The following is a 19,125-nucleotide window of genomic DNA, read 5'->3' on the forward strand; positions in this document are numbered from 1 at the left end:
AGTGAATGACACCACTTTCTTGTCTCCTCAGCTGCCCAAGTCATAAGCCTAGGTGTGGTCTTTGATATGTCCATCTCTCTAATTTCTCAAATCAAACCAATAATCTCCTACTACCTTCTTAAATATCTCTTATCACCATCCCAGTTATCATCACTACCATGGTACTAGCCCAAGTTATCACTTAGGTTTTTTTGTGTTTTTTGTTTGTTTGTTTTTTAAATCTGGATTTCTACATCAGCCTTTTAACTGGTTTCTTTGGTCTCTATGTTATCCTCCTGCAATCCCTGTTTCATAGGGTAATGAACATGATCTTTCTAATCTGCAAAACTGCATTCCTTTGCCTGAAATCCCTCAATGCCTTCCCATTGTTCTTATAATAAATATCCATGGCTTATAAAAACCCATTATGGTCTGGCCCCTACTTGCCTCTCAATCCTCTCCCCACATACTCCCACTCTCACAGCCCTGCAGTCATTGGAATTCTTGGTTCCTTGAATGTACAATGCTTTCTCTTACAGCTGGACCATTTCACACCAAGCTTCCTCTTCCTGAAGACTCCTTCTGTCCCATCTTGCCTTATCCTTTATTACTTACTCTCGAGTCATCACATCTCAATTTAACTTTCTCTTCCTCCCATAAGCCTTCACTGACCACCAAGTTCGGGTTCCATGTTTTTTTCTTTTTGGCTCTCTTGACATCCTCTACTTACCTCTATAGTATCTCTTATCAAATTCTATTGCAATTTTTTAATGGTTAGCTCTCTAAAGGCAAGAACCCTATCTGCCCTGGTTATGCTTATATCCCTGATTATAGCATGGTGGCTGGCAAAAATGCATGCTCAAAGAGAATCTGACTTGATTAACAAGTTAATGAATACCTTGGCACAGGCAGTGCCCTTTTCTGAGAATGTCTTTCTTTGTGCCCTTGATCACTAGGCAAATTCCTGCTCACCATTCAAGCACCAGCATCATGGCTTCCTGATTTCCTAAAACGGATCACAGGACACAGATTCCCAATTCCCACATCACACTCCTCCCCATCATCACTTTTTGTCAGATGCTTTGCTTATGAGTCTGTTTTTGCACACCAGGCTTCAAATTCTCTGATGGCAGGAATTCTTTTCTTCTCTCTATATTAGTAGCCATTACCTGACATAGAGCATCTGCTCACACACTTGCTAAAAGTAGGAGGAATTATAATAATAACCCTGGGCCTTATTTTCTGTTGGAGGAGATACACTTGACTTAAGGCAATTTCAAAAAAAATGCCCATAAGATTTGTTCATGGAAGCATTACTGTAATAAGTGTTTATCTTAACATAGGTCCTGGTTGCTAAGTTACAGGATTTGAGATTCCCTCATTATATTGAAATTCATGCCTCACCTATCCTTTTTGTTTAGATGTGTTTAAAGCTCCATCATGTCAAATAATTTGTGATCACACTCATAGAATTCCAAAGCAATTTTTAAGAATAAAAGGTTCATGATATCATAAATCATTTGAACCAGTTTGAAAATCATGTTAACAAAATGCAGACTCTTTGCATATCTTTAAATGTTTTCTAGGCTGTTCTGTTAGCTTGATGTGAAAAGAGGATGATACAGACTTTTGTAGGTTAACTATCGAAAGTATTTAGATCATAGGTGATTTTGCAGCCCATTAGACATTTGGCAATGTCTGGAGGCAGTTTTGATTGTCACAAGTATGTGGGAGAGTGCTAATGGCATCTAGTGGGTAGAGGCTAGGTATGCTATTAAAGATTCTACGATGCACATGCAGCCTCCCACACCAAAGAATTATCCAGTCCAAAATATCAATAGTTCCAATGTTGAAAAGCCCTGATCTAGAGGAAATAAAAATTTCACACTTCATTTAGACACACTTTTATATTCCAGGATTAAACATAAATAATACACATCTTGCAACTAGAAGACCAGAATATAGCCCCATCCATGTGTCTTGCTCTTATATTATGATTTTTTAAAAATCTCTAAAATGGTATTTTAATATCTATCTCATGGGGTTATTATAAAAGTTAAATATGATAGTGTGTGAAGAAACTCTTAGTTTACAATCTGGTGAATGGTAGTTACTCAGTAAATATTTGCATAAAACAAGTCCATGAACACACAAGGGATGGGGTCTAGGGGTAGAAATAAATAGCATTTACCCTGAGGAGTTCCTGAGCTCCTCACTCTTTTTAGTATCTGCACATGCATCATTACTTGAGAGAACATTTTAGAGAAGAACAGCATTGACAAAGATCCAGGGAGATGTGCATACATACTTTTTGTTCTTCTCGCTCTACAGCTGCATTGCATTTTTCTATTCCCGAGTTTCTCAAAAAGTCTCTGAGATAGCCGAATAGGGTTCCAATTCCATATCCCATATAAGTGAAAACCATAACGTGAAGAGGTGCTTCCTCAAAGGATTCAACAACCGGCTTCTCATAAAAATGTGGCTTCCCATTTTGCTGAAAACAGAAGGAAATCGAAGGTTAGTACTCTCCCATTACAATAAAGTATGAGACTTAAAATTTTGGACTTTCAACCTTTTTGAAAATTGGTCACTGAAAGAGGTAATCAGAAATGTACATTTTATTCTACAATCCCCTAAGGAAGTAATAGATTAAGGTAAACATTCTCAACAGATGTTAAATCCATTAAGCTAACAGTTAATGAGGAACCAGGTTTTTACAAGATGACAAAATATCACCCATAGGTTACAAGATGACATACCTGGTTACTACCTTATCCACGTGATAAAATTACATCACAGATGTTGGAACAATTGGCCACTCTGTGCTCTTATTATGTTTCAGTATTCAATATACCAATGGAACATTTAAGCTGAATTTAGTCAAGCTCTTATATCTAACTTCCATTTCACAAGAAATATCAAGCTAGAGGAACATGATAAATTGCTTCAAGAGGAAACAATGATATAATCACAATGTGGAACTTTCTGTATGACAATTGGCTTGGTCTTTAATAGCAAAAAATATAAATGGGACTATATCAAACTAGAAAGCTTCTGCACAGCAAAGAAAACAATCAACAAAAGCAATCTGAATGGGAGAAAATATTTGCAAACCATATATGTGATAAGGGGTTAATCTCCAAAATACATAAGAAACACATACAACTCAAAAATCTAAATAACCCAATTTAAAAATGGATAAAGGACCAGAACAGACATACATTTTCCCAAAGAAGACATACAAATGGCTAACAGGTATATGAAAAGGTGCTCAACATCACTCATCATGAGGGAAATGTAAATCATACTGCGTTGAATAACGCAAATGAAAATTGCATTGAATAATGCAACTCTGAGTATGAGATAGCACCTCACACCTGTTAGGATGGCTGTCATAAAAACAAGAAGAGATAACAAGTGTTGTCAAGGGTGTGGAGAAAAAGGAACCCTGTGTACTATTAGTGGAGATATAAATTGGTGTAACCATTAGGAAAAAAAGTATGAAGTTGCCTCAAAAAATTAAAAAATAGAAACCCCATTGGAAAATACATATCTTGAAGAGATATTTGCAACTCCCACATTTATTGCAGTATTATTCACAATAGCCAAGATACAGAAACAATCTAAGTGTTCGTTGATGGATGAATGACCTTATGAACACACACACACACACACACACACACACACACACACACACACACACCAATATTATTCAGCCATAAAACACAAGAAAACCCTGCCATGATGAACCTGGAGGACATGATGCTGAGTAAAATAAGCCAGACAAAAAAAGACAAATATTATATGATCTCAGTTAAATGTGGAATCTAGAAAAGCTGAACTCGCAGAAGCAAAGACTGGCATGGTGGTGAGGAAATGGTGAGCTGTTGGTAAAAGGGTACAGTACTTCAGCTATAGTATGAATAAGTTTTGAGTATGTATAACATGGTGACTACAGCTAATAATACTGTATAACATATTTTAAATTTGCTAAGATAGTAGATCTAAAGTGTTATTACCACACACACAATTTGGTAACTAGGTAAGGTGATAGATGTGTTAATTAGTTTGATCGTGATAATTTCACAACATATGCTTATATAGAATCATGTTGTACACCTCAAATATACACAATTTTTATTTGTCAATTATACTTGAGTTGAATGGGAAAAAAGAGTAAGGGAGAAATCTTAAAAAAAGACAACCAAATGCAGTTGTGGTGTTTCATTGAATCACTTGTTTGTTTTTGTAAAAAAAAACAAAAAAAACCCAAAACACTGATAAAAAACATATTTTGAACAACTGTAGAAATAAAAAAAATTAACTGGAAATATATCTTATTAAGGAGTTATAAATTTTAGTTGGAATGACAGTATTATAATTATGTGGAAGGATGTTTTCATCTTTGTAGATGCATGCTAAAGTATTAAGAAACATGGTTAAATTATTATCACAGATGCAACTTTCTTTCAAATGATCCATCAAAAATAAAATATATACATGAAGCAATTTTTGGAAAAATGTTAATAACTTGCATTTAGAGGTATGGATGTTTGTTAAATACTTTTTTTTACATTTCTATGTGTTTAAATTTTTTTCATAATACAAAGCTAAAGTATTTCTCTCTTTTATTTTAGGTGTCAGCATTCCAGTGGAACGTAGACTTTGGTACCAAACCATTCTGAGTCCTGCACCCAAATAGCTCAATCAATGTTGACTCAATGCATTAGTGAATAAACTATTCTTAATGCTACTACTTAAATAAGTTTCAGTCTTTAAAGATTATTTATACCTTCATTCATTACTTCATTCAACAACATTTCTTATGAATCATCTCATTGGAGAATGGGGAATCTGTTTTGAGTGCTTGAATATATAAGTTTTAGTGATTTACAAGAAACTGTCAAATGTCTACTGGTATTCAATGCATTAATTTATCTTATACATGCATATTTAGAAAGATATATTATATAAAATCATGTAAATTAGAAATACTGGTTTTGCTACTCAGGTACTCTTTATCACTATTACAAGCATGTTTGAGTCCACCGACAGTTTTCTAGAGCTTATCACCTTTGTTTCCTCTCTATTATTTGAGATGCAGAATTTTTTTTTCTTTTAGTATTACAAAGAGTATTACACATGTCTCTTATTTTACCCCCCTTGACATTCCCCCGGCTTCCCCCACCCCCCAGTGTCTTGTGTCCATTAGTTATTCTCATATGCATGCATATAAGTCCTTTGGTTGATCTCCTACCCCCCCCCCAACCCTCCCCAGGGTTCCCACTGTAGTTTGACATTCTGCTCAATGCTGCTCTGCCTCTGTATCCATTTTTGTTTATCAGTCTATAATGGTCCTTATTATCCATAAATGAGTGAGTTCATGTTGTATTTTTCTCAGGTTCCGAGGGGCTGTCTCAGTCTCACAGGGGCCATCTCAGCCTCACAAGGGCCGTCCCAGCCTCACAAGAGCCATCTCAGCCTCACAGGGGCTGTCTCAGCCTCACAGGGGCCACCTCAACCTTACAGGGGCTATTTCAACCTCACTGGGGTCATTGCAAGCTCACCGGGGCCGTCTCAACCTCACCGGGGCTGATTCAGCCTCACCGGGGCCGTTTCAGCCTCACTGGGGTTGTTTCAGCCTCACCGGGTCTGATTCAATCTGACCGGGGCCGTCTCGACCTCACCGGGGCCGTCTCGACCTCACCAGGGCCGATTCAACCTCACAGGGGCCGTCTCAACCTCACAGGGGCCGTCTCACCCTCACAGGGGCCGATTCAACCTCACCAGGGCTGATTCAACCTCACCGGGGCTGTTTCAACCTCACTGGGCCCATTTCGACCTCACTGGTGCCATCTCAACCTTACCAGGGCCGTGAGATGCAGTATTTTTTGATTCTCTGTGACTTACTCACCAAGCCACAAAATATATGACAATCAAAAATAATCTATCCAGCCTTAGCCTGTATGGTTAAGTGGTAGGCACTGAAGGGTCACAGGTTCTATTCCTGGTCGCAGGTTCTATTCTTTGATTGCAGGTTTGCTTCCATGTTCCCAGTCAGGGCATGTGAGGAAGTCAGTAAGTCCCTGATGACATTGAATGTTTCTGTCTTCTTCACCCACTCCCCATCCCTTCCACTCTTTCAGAAAAGCAATGGAAAAAAATGCCCTTGGGCGAGGATTAACAAAAAAAATCTATCTGGTAGATGACAATTTTTTATCTCTACATTACTTGTTTTTAAAACAGTTTTTAAAAAAATCATTTTTATAATAACAGTTAACACTTGTGTTGTTAAGTCAAAACCTCAAAAAATCTTATTAAAATGTATTGCCTCCTTATTTATTCAGTATATCAGGTTTCTTCTCTAGCCACCTCAAACTGACATTGATGAATGTTGCTTTTGCCTGATATGTCATCTCCAAATGCTACTTGGTGGTTTACAATAACAAAAGTGAGAGAGTGTTGCTTAATATGAGGTCTTGAATAAAAGGTGAATGAAAGATTATAACAAATGCCTTGTATTTTGGAATATAGGACAACTAGGGGCCCGGTGCACGAAATTCGTGCACCGGGTGTGTGTGTGTGTGTGTGTGGGGGAGTGTCCCTCAGCCCAGCCTGCCCCCTCTCACATACTGGGAGCCCTCAGGCGTTGACTCCCATCACCCTCCAATCGCAGGATCGGCCCCTTGCCCAGGCCTGACGCCTCTGACTGAGGCGTCTGGCCCGGGCAGCGGGGACCCACAGCTGCAGCGGCCCCGCAATCGTGGGCTTCGCTTTAGGCCCAGGCAAGGGACCCCTAGCTCCTGGGACTGCCAGCTTCGACTGTGCCCAGCTCCCATCGCTGGCTCCACCCCTACTTCCTGCTATCACTGGCCAGGGCGGAAAAGGCGCCTGATTCTCTGATCATGGCTGGGTTTCTGATCACTGTCAGTGGCAGGGGGCTTCTTCCTGCTTTCCCTTTCGCCTCCCTGCATTGTGCCTACATATGCAAATTAACCGCCATCTTGTTGGCAGTTAACTGCCAATCTTAGTTGGCAGTTAACTGCCAATCTTAGTTGGCAGTTAACTGTCAATCTTAGTTGGCAGTTAACTGTCAATCTTAGTTGGCAGTTAACTGCCAATCTTAGTTGGCAGTTAATTTGCATATAGCCCTGATTAGCCAATGAAAAGGGTAGCTCGTACGCCAATTACCATTTTTCTCTTTTATTAGTGTTGATTATTGAGTGCCTACTGTGAGCTGTCAATGAGCTAGGTTCTGGGGATGCAATGATAACCAAGACAGCACATGGTTCCTGCTCTTGACTTCTTGGCCTCCCTTTTCTTTCTTTCTTTTTTTTTTTAAAATATATATTTTATTGATTTTTTACAGAGAGGAAGGGAGAGGGATAGAGAGTTAGAAACATCAATGAGAGAGAAACATCGATCAGCTGCCTCCTGCACACCCCCTACTGGGGATGTGCCCACAACCAAGGTACATGCCCTTGACCGGAATCGAACCTGGGACCCTTCAGTCCCCAGGCTGATGCTCTATGCGGTTAGCCAAACCAGCCAGGGCAGCCTCCCTTTTCTTATGATCTCACATCAGTTCTGTAGGTCTGGGGGATGACTTACTATTCCAGTGCCAACTTTTGGCTCTCCTCTTTGGCTCTGTTCTGTGCTTGACTTTGGACTGCATCTATCTTCAGTATTCCAAGTGACCTCCTGACCCAGTTAAGATCCACTTCCTCAGTTTATTTTGTTCATTAGTGTGGGAAGAGATCAAACAAAGAACTTGTATGCATATATGCATAACCCATGGACACAGACAATAGTGTGGTGAAGGTCTGGGGGTGTAGGGCAGAAGGTGAGGATGGGCCAGAAGGGGTCAATGGAGAAAATAAGGGGACATATGTAATACTTCCAACAATAAAGATTTTAAAAGTTAAACAAATTATAAAAAAAATAGAATACACACATACACAAAGATCTACTTCCTGGTTCTTTCCACAGCATGGGGACACACAGTTGGCTTCCTTCCTTCCTGGATTTGTCTAGACTCTAGCAAAAGGGACTGAGATCTTCATGAAGAAATATTTGATGAACGTTTGTGATTAGGTGTGATTTCAAGGAAGAAGAAAATGAGAAGTATCTGCAAGGAGCATTAAAGTATTGTTAATAGGAAGAAGGAATCAGGAGAGCTGCTTATGGGGGTGAGACAATGGGTATGTCTGGGCCATGCTAAGTTGGAGGTGGAGATTGCACTCAGAAGTGGGACTGTTTGCTGGGCAGTCAGGGATGCAGAAGGAGAGAAAGGCTCTGGCTGAAGTAGAGGGTCTGCGAGTCAGCCATTGTGAGGCACAGTTTAAGCCATGGTTGAATGTGGTAAAGTACCAGTTATAAAGAAAGATCAGTGGGCTTGGGACAGGATTTGGAGACTTATTTCTTTAAAGAGCACCACAGAGGAGGAAGCATGAGTCAACGGTACCCAAAGTGACTTCAGAAACCTGAGTTAGCCTGCCCACAAAATGAGAGGATAGCTGAGTTATATGGGTGCATGTCATTCAAGGCCATCCTGTGAGAACCAGCAGGAGGTTTTCCCTTTGTCCTTTCCTGGCCCATATCCATTGCTGAACTCCATACGTGGCCAAAACAAGCAGAGCAACTCCCCCAGAATTCATGGGAACGTTCTGCTTAAACTTCAGGCTCTGAGGCAAACCTGTACTGGCATAACAGACTCTCTACCTACATGCAAACAAAACCTTAAGTTGAGTGCTCAGTCTGGGACCTGTGTAACTAGTTTTCCCCCTATGACTTGTTCTCTAAGATAGCTATAACACAAAGAAGAAACTTTCAACACTATCCAACAGCCCAAATGAATATCTACTTTACTCTCTCTCTCATATAACTTTATTTATTTTTAATTTTAATGTAATTTTATTTGGCAGGGCGGAAATGAGATACCTTTACAGAGAATAAAGTTATCTGGAAATATACAGGTCTTTCTGAACAGATGAAAAGTGACTCATTTACCACATTCCTTTACTTAAAATTGAAGTTAGTCATGCCTCATGGGAAGGATTTCTTAGACTAGGGTTGGATAGTTATTTTAAAAATATGAGAATTGGCCCTTTTACAGTAAATGAAGCATACAATTTTGCTTAATAAGTTTGTTGGCTCAGGCCAACACAGCATGGTTATGTGTAATGCATTGTCTTTCTTTGTTCTACCTTTTTTATTTACAGCCTTGAAAATGAAGAGCTCCTGAGCCACCTTGCCCAGAGGGCCGGGTCATTTGGGGCACTGTGACACCCTGGGGTTGGCTTACTTCCTGCATTCCTGTCACATGTGGAAATAAACAGTGTTGGGGCATGCTGGGAGGACCCACTTTACAAATTACTCTTCCATTCAAACTAGCAGATCTTTTACCGGCTGCCTATTTTGCACTGTCCTAGGATGATATGAATGGGGATATGTAATCAATAAATCCAGTCCTGTTTTCCCAGAATCGATAGGATAATGGTCTATGGGGGCAGGGGAGGAGGGTAGTGAGTGTAAATGACCATAACATAGGGCAAAAAGTAAAAGTCCTCAGAATGACCCAAATGGAGGGACCATTATCTCATTAGATGGTCAGGGCTAGCCTCCTGAAAAAAAGTGGACTTTGAGGCCAGTCTTGATGGAGAGGAAGAGCATAAAGGTGGAGAGTGCTTGCAGAGGAGAGAGACTGCCTGGGTTCAAATCCAGGCACTTTCATTTGCTGACTACGACCTTGCCCTTAAATGACTCAAAGTAAAATGGAGCTAATAAGGATTGTTTTGAAAACTAATTCAGATAATATATGCAAAGCACCTGCCATACAATGAGCAACCATTAATTGTTATGATTTTCATTAAATCTGAATAGAGGTGATGGATGAAACTGTTAAAATGGATGATGTTACTTTTAGAAAAATATTTGGAAAAGAAGAGAAAGAGTATGTATAGAGCCTTGTCCAATGCTTACACATAGGAAGAAATGGGAGAATGGGGGTCCAGTAGGAAAGAGCAAGTGTGAGAGATGAGGAAGAAATGGGAGGTTAAAGAGGACAATGTGGTGGGGGTTGAGATACTGACCTTGAGAAAGGTCATCATATATGGGGACTCAGACAAGAAAACCTGAGCAAGTGATGCTGAACCCCTTCTTTACAGCATACACAAAAATTAACTCAAAACAGATCCTAGACCTCCGTGTGAAAGCTAAAACTGTAAAACTCTCTGAAAAAAGTTTAGGAATAAATGTTTCCAACCTTAAGTTAGGCAAAACCTTCTCAGATATGATACCAAAAGTGCAAATGACAAAACAGATAAGTTGTACTTCATCCAATTTAGAAGTTTTTGTGCTTCAAAGGATACTATTAAGAAAGTGAAAAAACAACTGACAGTATTAGAGAAAATATTTGCAAATCATCTATCTGATAAGGGTTTAGTATCGAGTATATGAAAAGAACACAGTTCAATAATAAAAATCAATCCAATTAAAATATAGGCAAAGAATCCAAATATGTATCAATGGCCAAGATATACACACGAACTCTCTCTCTCTCTCTCTCTCTCTCTCTCTCTCTCTCTCTCTCTCTCTCACACACACACACACACAAACACACACACACACACACACACACACACACACACACACACACACACTAGTATTCCTAATGGTAGCTAAAATTTAAAGCAGCTCTTTCCCCAGTAGAATTCTCCACTTTTACTCTAAAATGTTTGAGTGTCTTATTGGTTTAAAAGTTACCATTTATTTACCTTCTAAAATACTTTGGAATGTCATTAGATAATGGTTGAAGCCATACAAATAGTGCAACACCAAAGCTCATGGAAGTGAAGTGGTACAAGAATGATGAGAGCACACAGTTATATCTTATTTGAAAGGGCATTTACTAGTAATGACTTTAAGTTGTCTGGGCATTTAAAAAAATGAGTGTTTTAACCCCATCCTTATGTCGTCATGCTCTATGAAACTCAGATATTTCACTGCTGATGTAATTAGTCATTCACCTATAGGCAGACACTAGAATATGATGTTCCACCTGATACACTACATGTGGAAACCTCCTACCTAGGAGATTCCAGTAGGAGAGCTGGAGTAGAAGAAACTGAGTGTCTCAGTCAACTCAAGTTGTTCAGACTGCTGAGATGACTAATACATGACAACTTCAATTAAAATTTATATTTTTAATATTGCCTTAAAACTCCAACATCACATCTACCTAAAAGATCTTTTTGGTGTTGTTATTCCTATTTCAACACTAAACCAAGCCTTGTTGAGTATCTGTGTGAGCAAATGTTCTGCTGGGAGACAGGATGTTCTCATAGATGGACTACAGCTGACAAATGGTATCAGAGATATGATCAGGGTACTGTGGGAACTGGGAGGAAGATGCATTTAACACTAGCTGGAAGACATAGGGAGCTTTCATGAATGAGAAGACAGTTGACCAAAGGCGAGAAGTATAAGGGCAGTAGGGATGCATAGAAGGAAAGATCTAGGTAGACTCAGAGCATCCAAGATGTTCAGCAACCTTTCTCTTGGGCCACTGCAATCACTTCCTGGATGGTCTCTTTATTCCATCCTGACTCCGCAAATCTGAAGTTGATAAATAGCTTTATCACTAGCTCTAACATCCAAGCATCATTTATAACAGCTTTCCCAGTGCTTCCTCGAGATGGTCACCAACAAAAGGGTTTTGGGAAAGCTACCTAGCGCTGCACCTCTTGGGTGTTCTTCACAGTGTACATCAGTGGTTCTCACCTTTCCTAATGCCGCGACCCTTTAATACAGTTCCTCATGTTGTGGTGACCCCCAACCATAACATTATTTTCATTGCTACTTCATAACTGTAATTTTGCTAGTGTTATGAATCGTAATGTAAATATCTGATATGCAGGATGTATTTTCATTGTTACAAATTGAACATAATTAAAGCATAGTGATTAATCACAAAAACAATATGTAATTATATATGTGTTTCCCGATGGTCTTAGGCGACCCCTGTGTAAGGGTAATTCGACCCCCAAAGGGGTCTCGACCCACAGGTTGAGAACCGCTGGTGTACATGATCTAGAGAGCCAGGGAAGACATCTTTCTTGTTCATCACAGTATATCCATATCAACACACAGTTTCCAATGGTAGGTTCTGAAAAAATATTTGTGATTGACTCAGCTTATTGAATATTATTAAAATGCTGAAGTGAAATTCCACATAACTTTGGGAACCCAGCACATGTATCAAATGTATTTATCACCTTTCATATAAACTTGGCTATACCATGACTAAACTCTATTTGGGAAGTGTTGGTTTTCATCATAAAATTACTTATATTATTTGCCTGCTTAATATTCACTATTTGAGACCCAGCACTGGCTTTACATGATTAAAAATCTAGGCTAGATGTTCTCACTGCACACACTGTCATTACACTTACCAGATTGTATTACAATGATATTTTAAAAAGACAAGTCATTTGATAAAAGGACAGAAAATAAAAATCACTTGCAGGAATAATAGCTTTCATTATCTCTCACACAGGCCTCCCAAATATTTCAAATATTTAAACCCTGTTGTCCAGTGTGGCAAAGACTGGCTGTTCTTCAAACCCATTTCCCTTTCCTCTTTCTCTCAACTGGGCTACATTTCCCATCAACCTAGCAGACAGATGTGGTCAAGTAACTGAGTTCTACCAATGTGAAAGGGGTAGAAGAGAAATGTGCCATGTCCATGCCTGGCCCATAAAAGCCTCTCTCATGATCCATCACTTTCTCTCTTTCCCCTGTTGCCATCTGAATGCTGATGGCCAAGGTGGTCTTGGAAGCCACATATGAGGGATTGCAAAGCTTTTGTTAGTCTAGTTCCCTGAATAACTGTGTAGAGCACCTCCCCTCAACTTCCTATCACTGACAATTAGACTTAATATGAGTGAGAAATAAACTTCCATTTGGTGCCTTTTTTATTATGACATCTAGTATTACTTTAATGAATACATACTATAGGAATTTTGTTAAAATACTTTTATTTCTAACCTTCACTTAGATGCATTTGAAAGAAATCTGGGAACCATGTTACCTTCTCAAGGCAATGTATCAGGACATGTCTGGGCTGACCAAAATTCAAACTTATATCTGGGGAAACTTATTCCAGAAAATTAACTGAATCTAAGGTTAAATTCTTGAATTATTGAGCATCTTTGCATGTTAGGCAGTACCAATGGGGGAAAATCATATTACAAGATTTAGGTTTTAGTGACCACCTAAGTCAGAGAGAAAGAGAGGAAGGGAGGAGAGAGAGAGAGAGAGAGAGAGAGAGAGAGAGAGAGAGAGAGAGAGAGAGAGAGAGAGAGAGAGATGGAACTGTGAGGGGACTTGTTCTTTTTTTTAAATATATTTTTATTGATTTTTTACAGAGATGAGGGGAGAGGGATAGAGAGTTAGAAACATCGATGAGAGAGAAACATCGATGAGCTGCCTCCTGCACACTTCCTACTGGGTATGTGCTCGCAACCAAGGTACATGCCCTTGACCAGAATTGAAACTGGGACCCTTGAGTCTGCATGCTCTATCCACTGAGCCAAACCAGTTAGGGCAGGACTTGTTCTTTATATATTAGCTACTCCAACTCTTTCTTTCTATCAGTAAATCAGTAAACAAGTTCAGTTCCTGAGAGGTTAAGTTGGTTTCCAACTGTCTTGGCTTTTCTCTTCACCACCTGACAAATTAATAAGTCAGAAAGAACAGCCCATGGCTTCCACAGGGCACACCCACCCTGAGAAGTGAAGGATTCACAGAAAGGGCAAATTTGCTTGAAGGGGTCTAAACAGAGTCCCCAGCAGAGTGCCAATGACTATCTGCTTTAGAAATGAATGAATGAACAAACAAATGAGAGAGAGAGAAACCGAAGACTGAGAAAGGTTGGGAGAGGAGGTGAGGGCCTTCTCAGACAGGAGGACCAACATAGGCACTTGCTAGTGAGATAAAACAAGAGAAACAGAACCTTACATGGACCTCATCTGTTACCTACATGAAGATGAGATGTACAAAGCCCACTGTAATGAAATAGGCCCTCTATGGCAGGGTAAGCCAGACTTTCTGTTTCAGATAGCAGTGAAAGAACAGTGCACCTTCTTTGGGATGCCCCCTTATGAGAACTGCTGGAGAAATGCAGAATAGAAAGATGTGTAGGATCCTAGGATCCTACCTGCGGTTGACAATGAGGGTGGAGACTCTAATGTCAATTAGACAGAATTTAACTCTGGAACAAAGTGGCTGTCTCACCACCTTGCAACCATTGCATTATTCTGATCTTATTTGCGATCAGCTGACTCACTTGAGGATCACAGAGCTTTTATTAAGTTATCCTGGTAAATGAGAGAAAACAATGCATCAGGGTTTAATATCACTGAGAATAACTACCACCTACTATCTCCCTGATCAGTTATAATGAGGCATGTGAAAACAGTGCTTATCTCCGAGGTGCTCAAAGCGTTTGTGGCCATGATCTTATTTATTTAGGTACTATTCCTAAGAGGTAGGTGATGAATAGCTGTAATAGAATTAGAAGTACCTTCACTTCATAAAAGAGACACAGGGCATTAAGCAACTTCCCCAAGGTTATTGAGCGGGAAAAGGCAGGGCTAAGTTGAATTTCCCAACTCCACAGCACCAGGGCTAAAGCAGGAAAGCTTGAAGTTAGATCTCTGAAACATGACAGATTGGAACAGATTTCAGAAATCAAATAGCCAGGGGCTAAATCTTTCTCCTTTCCAAGTGGGTACTGGTGGCAGCAAACACTTCGTGGGAAGGCTGACTACCATGTGCATGGACCTGTGCTGGGCCCTGGAAGGAGCATTTGGGTAGTCTCTCTTATAGCTCCCATCCTCATAGAGTTCACAAGATAATGGGGAGATCAAATGTGTATACACAAATACAACAGTTTGGACTGGACAGCAAGAAGTATCCGGTGGCAATATCTAATCAAGTGGATTGCAGTGGTAAAAAAATAAACAAGAAGTTTGGTAAGTCATTCCATATGTATACACTTGTTCTTTTATTCAACAAACACATCTTGAGCACTTACTCCATGCCAGTAGCTGTGCTAGGTCCCGGTGACACAGTGGTGACTAAGAGGGACACAGCCAGCTCCTGTCCTCATGACAATCATGGGCTATATGTATGCTATTCAATACACTAATCGCCAGCCACACATGGCCTTTATATTTAAACTTAAATAATTGAAATTAAATGAATGTAGAGATTTAGATCCTCAATTGCACTAGCTAGATTTTAACTGTTTAATAACCATAGAGGGCTGATGGCTACATTACTGAGACAGATACATAGCATTTTTAACACCATAGGAGGTTCTGTTGACTTAGGTCAGCAAATTGTGGTGCACAGGCCAGGTCTTGCTCACCACCCACTTTTGTAAATGAAGTTTTATTGGAACACAGATGCATCCTTTTGTTTATATATTGTCTATGGCTGCTTTTACACTATAATTGCAGAGTTGAATAATTGTGACAGAGGTTGCATAGTTTACAGAGCTAAAAATATTTGCTATGTGGTCCTTTACAGAAAAAGTTTGCCAACCCCTGGTCTAGATGGAAATACAGGTTCAAACAAACACAAAAAAGAAAGTGATGCATACGTAAAGGTGCTGTGAAGTGGGTAGGACAGAGATCTGACCTAATTCAGGAAGAGACAAAAGGCCTCCCTAAAGAAGATGATACAGTTGCTAAAATGATATTGGAATAATCTTAGGAGCTTACCAGGTACATTGTTCCCAGCAGCAGAAATAGCCTGAGGACCTGCAGGAAAGGGATGGGATATGTGTGTGTTAGGGATAGTGAGGGGACAGGCACAGCTGAATGTCAGTTCCAGGAAGGGACTCCCTTCATGTTGGCCATTGCTAGTACTCTAGTACCTAGAATAGCATCTTATATGAAGTAGGTATCGACTACCACTAATACATTCTTGATGAATGATTGAATAGGCTAAGTTAGGAGGTTATACAAAGCTTATAAGCCAAGCTTTGGATTGTAGCCCTGATCCTAATAAGGAAAGCCACTGATGAGTTTTAAGCCAATGGTGGTTTAAAATTCTGATCAGATATGTGTTTTCAAAGGGCCTTTGCAAGGCTGTGTGGAGACTGTGTCTTCCAGGAGCACCCTCATTCAATGTTTCACAGTGATTCGTGGTTGTGTAGTTGGTGATTTTAAAGTCTCTACCATATCCATTGTAGAAGATTTGATGAAGCGACTGTGTTCAGCTGATTTTGAAATTTTAAACCTACAACCAAAACTCACAAAGAAAGAGCCTCCTGAACCGCAAGAGAATGAACCAACATCAGAGGCATGTTTTGACAATACAGCTAATGACTCATAGGTGAGTTATAACAAGGGTGGGGTTCCTGGAAGCCCACAAAATATGGTTCTGAGAGTCACTTGGCTGAACTCAGTGGATTAAACTTGGATTGCAAACAATCATTTTTCTCATAAAGTCAAATTGAAACAATTTCTTTTTGCACCTCAATGATCCTGAACCCCACCCAAAACTTCCTACTCCCTGAAGCTAAACCAAACAGTGCCTGCCATTCAATAACACAAAAAAGCAGAAAATCTTTCTACTCAGAAAGAGAGAAACTGGCTAAGGATTCAGTTGTTGTTCCTTCTTTTTGTTTATTAGGATTTTGCACATACCTCTTCTTTTTTTAAAAAATCTATTTGTATTGACTTCAGAGAAGAAGGAAGAGGGAGAGAGAGATAGAAACATCAATGATGAGGAAGAATCATAGATTGACTGCCTCCTGCACGCTGCACACTGGGGATTGAGCCCACAACCCGGGCATATGCCCTAACCAGGAATGAACCATGACCTCCTGGTTCATAGGTTAATGCTCAACCACTGAGCAACACTGCACATAACTATTCTTGCTTCTCTCCCGACTCCTTCCTGCCTGCCACCCTGTAAAAAGCACACACCTTTATGTAAGTTATGAGCAGCCAAAGAGCCTATAACCTGGTTTATCTTTTGCTTGCCTTTCAAAACAGAATGTGTCCATAAAGAAATGTTTACCTGAATGTATACAAATTTCTGAAATCTATTGTTTTCACGGAAGATAGAACATGCTATTTTATTTTCTATAAAAAGCTTTTGCTCCTTGGAAAACCAAGCATCCTGTCTCCAAACAACCTAGTCACATAACAATTTATTTCTTTGCTTCCAAGAAATCTGATAATAGTCATAGTTATAATTAGCAGATTAATTTTTCTTATCATGTGGCACATAATGAAGAAAAAAAAGTAACTTCTCCCAGAGCAAGACTAATCTTGACTAGTTTTTATCTATACTTCTGAATCAACCAGCTTAGAGGACCCAGGCATTCTTTTAAGCCATCGTAGTTTCTGACCCGTAATTAATGGGGGTACAAGACTTGACTCATCTGATTGGTATAATGATTGATACTACATTTAACAACAACAACACAAAAAAACACCCTGATGTTTGTGATCTATTCATTTCAGTCTTTGAATCATTTTCTCAGGTCAACATGTGCAGTGTTTCTATCTGTTTCTGTCTACAGGTACCTGATTTAGTAGTCTTGCAAAGAACTGACCAATGGGACACATGGTCCCTTATGGAAAAAGCCAGTCCCTTTTGCATAAACTAACAAACCAATTCATGAGGTACATGAGTTGTGTGTTTTTCCCAGATGCCCCAAGTTATTTGCAAGTGTTGACAAAACATGTTAGTGCCAAGGGCTCTTATATTTGTTTTTAGTTCTATAATGTGAAAGGGAGTGTTGTGTGAAGGTGCTAGAAACTGGCGGTGGACAGAGGTGTGTCTTGCCCTGGATTGGCCATTTTGAGATCTTGGAAAAGTGGTGGCACCTATTTTAGTCTCATTGCCTATTGATTTCTCTGACATGTTGTCCTAAGATATACAAAAAAAGGAAGCACTGTATATATGACTCTTATTTTGGGAAACAAGAAAGAAGATGCCTTTAGTTCTTATATGAAACAAATGCAATTTTTTATATCAATTTTGAAATTGAGACTAAAGAATTTGCAGCAGCAAATACCATGCTGAGTCTTCAAATATGTGGTCCCTGGCTGTTTGCTTTAAAGGCTTGGAGGTTTCCAAAAAAATTCAACTTCTCAGAAAAGGCCTTGGTCTGGGTGACAAGAGACTAAGGGAGTATCCTAGTGGTGTGACTTTGAACTCAGTCACTTAGCTTTGCTGAGCACTTATTTCTCCATGTGTAAGAAGACAGGGGATAGAGTGGAATTGTATGGACTTCTAAACCAAATTCCCTTACTGCTAGCTGGATTACACTAAAGACCAAAAAAGAAAATAGCTCTTGATCCTTTGGAATTAAATATATACAACAGGAGAACTCTAGTGAGTCAGCCTTCCCTTGAGTCATTTCTTTACCGCACTCGATGTTAATTTGCATAGTATTCAGTTCTTTGTCCATAGATTAAACTCTCCAATGTTAAGTGAACAATTTTATAGTATCTTTCTGCAGTCAAAACTATATTGTGAAGTACTTTTTAATAAGAACAACCAAAAGATAATGTAGGTAAGAATTCATTGAATGGTATACTTCAGATTTGTGTATTTCATTATATGTAAATTTTACCTCAAAAGAAGAAAAAGAAATTTAAAAAAAAAATTGAAGTCTAGTTAATGATATACATATGGAAAAGTTTCGGAGTAAAGTGTATTGATTCTACAACTTTCTTTGAAATGCATAAATTCTATGAATTGATAAATGGAGAAAGGGATAGATAGATGGATAGACATGAGATAAAACAAATATAATAAAACATAGAATTTAGGTGGTAGGTATGAGTACTCATTTAGAACTCTTTTAATTCTTCTGTAAGTTTGCAAATATTCAAATAAGATGTTTGAGGGGAGGTTTTTTATTTATTTATTTATTTATTTATTTTTAGTCATAAAGACACAGACTCTGGGGCCATTCTGCTGTACTAACTAAAAGTTACATCTTAAACCAATTTAACTTTTGTATGATCAGTTGCCTCATGTAAAAAAATGGGGATAGTAACAGTATCAAACACATAAGGGTGTTGTAAAAATCAAAAAGTTGGTATTTGTAAA

The 19,125-nt window shown here is 39.2% G+C and overlaps 1 protein-coding gene across 1 annotated transcript in view; it reads right to left on the reverse strand.

Moving 5' to 3' along the window:
* SPTLC3 (serine palmitoyltransferase long chain base subunit 3) overlaps positions 1-19,125 on the reverse strand; it is a 127,887-nt gene that overhangs the window by 97,579 nt on the left and 11,183 nt on the right. Inside the window, exon 2 of the mRNA XM_059705525.1 lies at positions 2,288-2,473. Within this exon, the coding sequence (XP_059561508.1) occupies positions 2,288-2,473 (186 nt within the window). The remainder of the gene's footprint in view (positions 1-2,287; positions 2,474-19,125) is intronic.

Source organism: Myotis daubentonii, chromosome 8 (assembly GCF_963259705.1).
Source record: "Myotis daubentonii chromosome 8, mMyoDau2.1, whole genome shotgun sequence".
Lineage (NCBI taxonomy): Eukaryota > Metazoa > Chordata > Mammalia > Chiroptera > Vespertilionidae > Myotis > Myotis daubentonii.